The sequence below is a fragment of the Pyrgilauda ruficollis genome, unplaced genomic scaffold, assembly GCF_017590135.1.
Source record: "Pyrgilauda ruficollis isolate IOZ18807 unplaced genomic scaffold, ASM1759013v1 scaffold5, whole genome shotgun sequence".
NCBI lineage: Eukaryota > Metazoa > Chordata > Aves > Passeriformes > Passeridae > Pyrgilauda > Pyrgilauda ruficollis.
In genome coordinates this window covers 7,895,717-7,904,950 of record NW_024526599.1, presented here as the reverse complement: position 1 = coordinate 7,904,950, position 9,234 = coordinate 7,895,717, and the positions used below count along the sequence as shown (strand labels likewise).

The following is a 9,234-nucleotide window of genomic DNA, read 5'->3' as shown; positions in this document are numbered from 1 at the left end:
TGCACAAGTGCTAAACTAATCTGATTCTGACCTTGAAAGCCAACAATTAAATATTTTTTAAGAATTCAACAAGAACAAATAGATATTTTCTTTGAGATTCAAAATCAAGATTCTGATTTTTCATTTTTTTTTCCAATTTTTTTTTAGATGGACTTACTTTTCCAGTAACATTGATACTGAGAACTAACACATAGTTAGTGAAGGAAAATGCCATACCATAGTGTACTTGAATCCTCAGAGGTCTGAAGCAGTCTTTTTTTTGATGTTTCATGTCAGTAAACTAGATTAGTTTTAATAATCCCATAGCAAAGATCCACCAGAACACCTGATTAGCTCTTCTTGTTTTGGTGGAAGATTGAGGGGAACTTAAGAAGAAAATTTCTCTGTGTCATTTCCTATCCTCACTATAATATCCTGTTACTGAGCAGGTGTAGAAGAACAAACCTCAAGTTATTTATATAAAATATCCCTCTATAATAGAGCTTGTTTTCTATGTTTCAAATAATGCTCTGCTTAATGAATTCTGTGCAAGCTCTCCTAAGAGAGATACTTCTACTATGTATATTAGAAAGGCTGGAGTGACAAAGAAAGGTAATTGAAGTGGAAACTGTTGGAAAAAGTAATGATAAATGAGATGAAATGTTAAGTTTGATTAATAGGGAGAGCCAGAATGAGATTGGGTTCGGTGGAACAAAAGGTAAGTGATGTCGAAGTAATATGGTATATTAATGTCAAGCTTTTGTTTGAATTAAAAGTGTGAAGGCAAGGCAGGCTGGTAAAAATCAGCTGGAATGAGGATGAAACAGACCTTTCAGTGGTTTTACCAAATTTGGTAGAGTAGTCCCCAAGGAAGGGTGGCAGACTTAAGCAGGATCTGTTACTGAGCCTGTGAATAGAGGTTAAGAGTAGAGTCCATTTGCTCAGGAATTAATTCTATTCAGTCTCTCTGCCTTCAGGTGACTGTGAAGACTACTGCTATGTGAGGAATGATAGGAATCAAAACCACAGTTTGTGTAACAGTATTGCCAGGAGCAGACTGTAAATGATACAGGATAATAAGTGATCCCCAATTTGTTCACATTTTATGCTCAGATGATTTCCCATAGAAAAGAAAATGTCAGGCAAGACTTGAAAATTCAGTGCACAGTCTGGGCTGCTAGGGCACTCTTATGATGTTTTGTACTTATTCCTGTATATCTTGATTCTTATCAGAAGTTTCTATATTGGCAGGCTAAGTGAGCTAAAAGCAAAGTAGAAAGGGAAAAAAACCCTCCACTCATGCATGAAAGTGGCTCATCTCTGCCCCATAATGTAGGACTAAATAATATAGACTAGCAGACTGACTTGGGAGTATCTTGAAGTAATGAAGATCAGTTTGCTGTGTTATCTGTTTAACATGATGGTTTCAACACAAATGCTGACTATCAATAATAAATATTGTCTATCTCTAAAATGTTCTGAAACCACGTACATAATGTATATGTGTACATCCATTAGGAACCATACAAGGTAACTCTCATGCCATATGTATCTATAAATCTGTGAGTTTGATTATTATAAGCTTTTAGGTTGTGAATAGTGCATCACAAGAGACCACGTTTGAAATAAAAAGTTGATGAACATGTGATTGATGATAATTTTTTTTCTTTCATCTGAGAAAAATGATTGCATTTTTCGCCACTGCTTTTCTTTTATGTTCTGTCTTTTCTTTGACTTTTTGTGGTTGTTTCCTCAGTGACTCCTTCATATGAGTATTGAATAGTGATAAGAAAATTCTTGGTTCAGCACAACTGAATTGATACTGCTGTCCCAAATACTACTACCATTTTTTCTCTTTGCTGTTGTGCCAGATAGATTGTCCTATATCTACTGCATTTATTGAAGTCCACAATTGGTTTATCAGTATTGTAAGCCTTTATTATACAGTTTATGCTAAAGTAATATTGTATCTCTGAACTTGTACATTTTATTTTCACAGAAACAGACCTGTAAAGATGTTTATGTGGTGGTCTGCTGTTTTACTTCTTGGATGCATTTTGCTGGGAGCAGATGGGTGGCCAGTCAAGGAAGGATATGACTTCAGGCCCTATCAACCCCTATTAAGATTACGGCACAAGGTATGGATTATTCTCTAATAGTTCTTCCTTTTCTTCTATGGTTAAGGGATAAATTACACTCTAGCCTTGTCTTTTTTGTGTTTATTGGATTAATGTTCGGAAATTAACTTTTTTCAAAGGGAATGTGATAACACCTGTTTTAGCTTCAAAAACTAGAAATGAATTATATCAATGGAAGCTCAGAGGAAGTGCCTGGAGAAGCTCTCTCTTAAAGCAGCTGTCAGCATCTGCTTAAGTCAATGACTTGTCTCAGTCCTCGGTGAATTTCAATCCAAGCAGCATAAAGGGGAACTGCCCATCAAAGAAGAATGGCATAGAAGTTAACTGATGAATAGAAGCTTGTTTGCAGGAGGTAGATGTTCCCGGGTCTTGCTGAATTTAGCAATTTTGGACCATGGCAAAATGCAGATGTCTTCTGAGTTGCATGGTTCCCATATTCAACTACTACAAGCCATTCAAATTTTGCCCACCTGATGCTCCTTTGTCATGAATCCAGGACTCCCAAAACAGTTCTCAGCTAACAAAACCTGCCCCTCTTCTGATAGCTAAAAGGGAAACCTCTGTGGTGGTTCTGTAAAACAAGCAAAAGGGCTATAATATTTCCATGGGTTGTCTAAAGTTAGCATAGCTCTGATCAACTTAATTCTTTCTTGGCATGGTAGTCATGGGAGCAACATCTGAGGTGCCTTAAGACCTACAGTCAGGCCAACTGAGATGATAAAAAAAAATTCACCCTTCTGAATTTTTGTGCTACATATAAAAGGTCTGAATTATAGCCAGAAATTCTAAATGTTAGTTTCTATTAATGTTTTGAGATACTGCTAGTTTTATTTCTCAGTACTTTTTTGTAAAGCGTGAAAAATATTTCTTTTTGGTCCTCAGTTTAAGAAAAAGACCCAATATTGTGTGATTCTGTCTCAGCATATAAGGAGGAACTGACAACATGAGTTCTCAAACAATTAAAATACTTACCTATTAGCTAATTAATGTATGCTATGTAGATTAAATGCAAAAAGTTTCTTGACAGATAGAAAGTAAAATCTTAAAGTCAAAGAATTATGCACCCTCTAGGGAATGTTCTCAATCAGAATAAGATTGAATCAGGCCACAGTCAAGGAAATAAATAACTGTATCAGCACACAGGTTTTTATGTTGATTATTATTCAAAACTTTGTCTCATCACTTTATTTCCATTTGACAGCTGTAAGTAAACTAAAATAAAATAGCACAAGAAAACTACTTTGAAATCTAGAAGGAAGAGGGAGACTAGTAATGAAACTGTGGAATGAATCATGTGAGGGAGAAATCACATGTGCAAAAATACCTGTACACAAAGCCATGAAGATTGTGAGAGCAATGAAGGACAAAATACAGGGTATAATTAGCATTGTTTCTGAGATTAGATGGTCTCTGGTCTTAATGAATGTATGTGGAACTATTCATATGTTGCTATTTCTTAATTATACTTTTAATATACTGATAACTCTCATATAATTCTTGGAATAGGCTGTCATAAACTTTTCAAGTTTAATATTGGGGGAATCACACATAGACATATGAAAACAACATATAAATAATTAAAACTTGATATAAAACTTTGTATTGAAAAATATGGTGGGTTTTTCCTTAGGCGATATGTCTAGAAAAAAAATGTTTCAGTACAGTTGAGCTTTTGGTATTAGGGACATATATTTCTGAAAAAAAAAATGTAAGGAATGTAAAACTTTTCTAAAGTCAATTTTTAAAACCAACTTTGGCACAGATAGGCATACTCAAAATGTAAATAATATGGTAAAAAACTTTCTGCTTCAATCAAACACTTAATAAATCAAGTGCTTAGATTAAGTTATGCCGATAGAATACTTACTGCAAACAGATGATAATGAATATATGCAGTTATATTTGCTTTGATCAGGCAATATGTATGCAAGTTTATGTGTGCAAAGATTAAAAAAAGAAAAAAGAAGATTAATCTCTCTTCCTCTAATAAAGGGGAATTTATCTGACTTGAACAATAGTCTAACCAGAGCAACTTTAAATGTCAACCTGCAGGGAAAAGCAATCCTGTAGGTACTTAGGTATTATCTTGAAATAATGATTGTGTTCGTGGTGGAAACAGGCATTCATATCATAAAGGTTGTCTTGTTTTAAAAGGGATTATGAATGGTTTCAGCTTCTCATGCATAGAAATTACAGACAGGAATTTAGTCTGTATATATGATAATCTGAAAGCATAAGAACAGCATTTCTGTGGAAAAAACTTTATAAATAGAAAAAAAAAATTATGCATAAGAAAACATTTTTTTACTTTGAGCACTGGAACAGATAACCAAGAGAGCTTGTTGAGTCTTTATCTTTGCAGATGTTTAAAACCTCTCTGGACATGGTCTGGGACAGCCTGTCGTGGGTGACCATGCTTGAGCAGGGAGATATGACTGGGTGACCTCCAAAGGTCCTAATGTTCTTTGATTCTGTACTTCATTATAATACACCATTAATTACAGTGATGTTAATTATCATGGCTGTTATAATGGTAATGAAGATCAAATGTTTGACTGCATTGTTTACATATGAAGTATTCAAACCCAGGAAGAGATGAGTTCTCTTGAACCAGAACTGAGAATGATTATTACAAAGCACTTCTCAAAGTTGTTTTCAGTCCCCTTCCCTTCTTTATCTGCCACGACTTACATTTGTGTGGTTATGCTGAAAAGCAGTAGGCTGTGTCTGAACAGCATGTGAATTTCTTGTTAAGCCAAGTAATCCTTGGTTCTTCATTTGTCAAAACACTGGAAAAGTTTGTAAGGTACTTTCCATTTGGGAGTCTTCTTGCATTGCTGCTGAAGTATTGTGAGCAGTTTGTTAATACCTAGGTTCCCACCTGATATTTTTAGGAAGTATTTTTAGCATCCTAATGAATTTTCTTCTTGTAATTTGCATGCCTCTGACAGAGACCAATGTTTATGCAATGTCTTCAGTGAAAGAGTGTATGCTCTGAGACTTCCAGGTATAAACAGGCAGGTGGCAGCCAACAGAATGGCAACAGTTGGCTGCAGATTCTCTGTCAGATGCTAAGAAATATGGAATATAGCCTGTACATCCATATGTATACACCAGAGCATGCCAGCTCTGCATATCTAACTAACACATGCGTGCACAACCCTCCTTGGCAAGCCAGGTGGTTCACACGGTTTAGGAGGGAATAATACTGGTGACAATAATACAGTGGTGACAGTGCCTCGTTGTTAATGATCACCTCACGGGTGGGGAGCAGTTCAGCTTTAGGCTCAAGGGACAGTTGGTGAAGATGTAACTTAGTCCTTGTCCCCTGGGCTCCTTTTATTAGGCCAGTGCTGAAGTTTGAGGTCAGGACAATCATGTTCCCAATGCTAGTCAGAGCTAACCCCTCACTGAGGGCAAGCAGTGCCCTGACACCATGGGTGAGGGTGGGAGCAGAGAGAGGGGAGAATCCAGGGAAGTCACAGTTCAGCCTGAGCCTCAGCCTTAGCCTTGGCCTGTGCGGGATGCTCCATGAGAAAGAGCTTCTGTTGTCCAGCTGAGCAGCAATGTATGGAGGATACAGCACAGGGGGTGTGCCAGCTTTCCCTGGCTTTTGGTGGTCTGTTGATTCAAACTCCTTTCCAGCCTTGTTTGTTTTCATCTTGTTTTTCCCGAAGGGCTAGGAGGAAGTGACGCAGCTGTGCAATCCTCACTCTTGTCTGTGATATTTCTCCAGACTAAAATGTTTCCTTTAACCTCCTATAAAAAACTTGCCTCTCTTCCTTTTCCCTCTCTTCTTCCCTACTTACTGGTCTTTTTTTGCTGCTAAATTCATCAGTTCAGCCCTGATTCATGTTAAATTGGGGCTCAGGACTAGGTCAGTTTAGAGAGGTTTAGGTTACGTTAGAATTAGATCCAGTTTAGAAGTGTTTAAGCAATAAGGACTTTGAGTTAAAAAAAAAAAAAACAAACAAAAAAAACCAAAAAAAAACAAAAACAAGAGAAGAACATAAGCTTCTGTTCCCTGTTATTAAAAGCAAATTTGAATGCATAAGCACAGAAAAAAACCCTGTATGACTTCTAGGTTTTTATCCAGAGCTTATAAAATGTTCTCCTTCTACTAAGAGCACTGAAACGCCTGTAAAATATAGACAGCCTGAGTGCTCAATGATTTTTTTGTCATTTAGGGTGTCATGGCCAAGAAAGAAATGTGCACAAAGTAGTATTCTGGGATTCAAAAACAGCCTGTGCTTTCCCTGTGTCTGGTCTCCAAACAACCTGAGATTTATAGCTCACAGTGTCTATCTGGAAAATCTGTTTGCTTGCAGGATCTGAGAAGTCATAAAATTTGATCCTCTAAAATCCTCTGTCCTAGAGAGAAGGGAAAAAAATCTATTGAAGATGAGCAGTGAATCCTGAGGACTAAGAACAGAGCTTTTCCTGTCATGTCAGTGCTGTTCTATCTAAAGTAACGTGAGAATTTTCGTCCTTCTGAGGTTCCATGAGCCCAGTATCTATGTCCTATGCAAATTCCAGGATTAGAAAAAGCAAGACTCAGTTTTATTTCTTTCCCTCTTAATCACTTGTAAGTGTAGTCAAGAAGTCTTTTTTGTTTTATTTTTTTTGTTGTTGTTATTTTTGGTTTGGTTTAATTTTTATTTTATTTTCCTTTTCTCAGGAAAGGGAGGGAATTCTGCAGTCTAATCTGATTTTTCCTGTGGGCAATAGCATTAAAAAGGCACACGTATTTCTTTTTTTTAACCCCATTACGATCACTGTGCATTAATAAGCTAATATCAATTAAACATTTTATTTTTGCTATCGCTCAAAGCATTTTTTTAAATCTTAGGAAAGTTGCTTCTAAAATTTTCCTGAAATATGTCTTCTATAATCCTTCTTCCAACTAGTCAGTCACTGGGGTGTGTGGAGTGTCAAAATCTGGAATTAAGGCCAGGCTGATTCCTCCTTTCAAGATGTCTACTGATACTTATTAGCAATGGCTATTTATAAACTCGTAGTCTTAACTACTGTTCTGAACCTTTTGCTTTAACTATCTTTTTTTTCTTGTTACTGAACATCATCACTATGGAAAAGATTAAACTCAGCCAAATATTTTGAGGGGCAATGAGATTCACATGTATTATCTACCTTTAGATTAACATTGTTTTTTTTAATTTCACATGCCAGGCTGGCAAAAAAGAATAAAATATAACATGGTGGTATACGGACGCAATGTAATTATTTTCTCCAGTAGTCAACTTGGCCTTCTCACACTGAATCCTAGGAGGAGGATTTCCAGTTACACTCTGTATAGATAAGAAATGATTTTTTTACCTTTCTGGTATTTGACGTTCAATGCAAACACAATCTGTATCATCTATCATTTCAGATTCTTGATTAGCATGTTTTTTCATATTGTATTATGATGGAAAATTGTAATCACAAATTGCAATCGCAGTAATAGCAAAACAAAGTCAGGAGAGATTTTTTTGTTATATATTACTTGAGCTGATTTGTTCCTGTTTAAATTTGTAGAGTTTGGATTCTAAGATAATGAAAGACACCAAATACTTGAAGTGTGTGTTTATGAAATCTGGCTCTTTTTTATAACTTCCTTGTTGCCTCTTTTTCTTCAGGTCCTCAAGACTACTCTGTAATTTAATTCCATCTCCTTAATTTTTTTTCTATTGGACAAATACTTTATTTTATTCTTTTCCATTGCTTCTTTTTCTCAATCATTTTCCCCATGGATTTAATACCTCTATTTATTGCCTAGAAGATGTAGACTTTTATTGTGTATATTAACTTTTACTATCTTGGTTTGTTAAAATGAAAGTGATATCCTGTAGCATAGACAATGCTTATAATGTGAAAAATAATATGAAAAAATCAATGTAAAATTATATTCAATAATAAATATGGTGTATAGCAGTTTCATTGGCATGTAGACAAACTGGGCTGTACCCCAGATTATTCTTTTTTTTTTAAACTAAATAATGATCAACTTAGTTTGTGGTTTATTTTTCATCTCTTATTATAGTTATCTATTTAAATTCTGTTTTTAAATTAAAATAATTATGTAGTTTAAGCTTTGGCTTTTTTGTCGAGCTAGCATGACCTGGTTTTCGTAGCAGTGGGGCTGCAGGAATGGTTTCTGAGAAGGTGCCAGAGGCATCCTTCATGTCTGACACAGCCAATGTCAGCTGGTTCCAGGATGGACTCACTGCTGACCAAGGCTGAGGCAATCAGAAATGGTTCTAACCCCTGTGATTAGATATTTAAGAAGGAAGATAAGTTATTGTGCAGATATAACTGCACTAATCCAAGAATGGAATGAAAATAAGTGAGAGGAGCAGCTCTGCAGACACCCATGTCTGTGCAGGAGGAGAGGGAGGAGGTGTTCCAGGTGCCCCAGCAGAGATTTTTCCTGCAGCCCATGGTGAAAACCATGGTGAAGCAGCTGTGTCCCCCATGGAGGAGCATGGGGATGTGGAGATGTGCCTGCAGCCCGTGAAGGAGACCCACACCAAAGCTGGTGGATGCCTGAAAGGAGCCTGACAGGGACCTGCAGACCCGTGGAGAGAGGAGAGCCCATGCTGGAGCAGGCTTCCTGGTGGGACTTGTGACCCCACAGGGACCCCACATTGAAGCAGACTGTGCCTGAAGGACTGCACTCTGTGGAGGAGTGTTACAACAGCAGCATTATGTGGAGAGCTGTTACAGAAGGGATGGATGGATTCAGGTTGGAGAACTTAATGAAGGACTGTCTCCCAGGGGAGGCACCCCATGCTGGAGCAGGGAAAGGGCTTCTCTCCCTGAGCAATGGCAGGAACAGTGTGTGATGAAGTGACCTAACCCCTCACTCCCCACCTCCCTGCACTGCTGGGGCAGAACAGGTACAACTCAGGAAGGAGGGAGGACTCAGGGAATGGTGTTTTTAAGGTCTTACTTTGCTTCTCGTTATCCTGCTCTGATTTTGTTAACAATTAATTCAGTTAATGTCTCTAATTCTAGTCTGTTTTTCCTGTGCCGGTATTTGGCGGGTGATCTCTCCCAGTCCTTAGCTCATGAACCTTTCATTATATTTTCTCCCTGCTGTCCATTTGTGGAGGGAAGT

General features: G+C 37.2%; 1 protein-coding gene across 3 annotated transcripts in view; it reads left to right on the top strand.

The window, feature by feature from the left end:
* The first annotated feature begins 1,994 nt into the window (after window positions 1–1,994).
* The window catches only part of FSTL5 (follistatin like 5), a 252,130-nt gene continuing 244,890 nt past the window's right edge, over window positions 1,995–9,234 (top strand). For all 3 annotated transcript variants that reach the window (XM_041479939.1, XM_041479938.1, XM_041479937.1), the window contains exon 1: window positions 1,995–2,117. In XM_041479939.1, coding sequence (XP_041335873.1) covers window positions 1,995–2,117 — 123 coding nt within the window. The remainder of the gene's footprint in view (window positions 2,118–9,234) is intronic.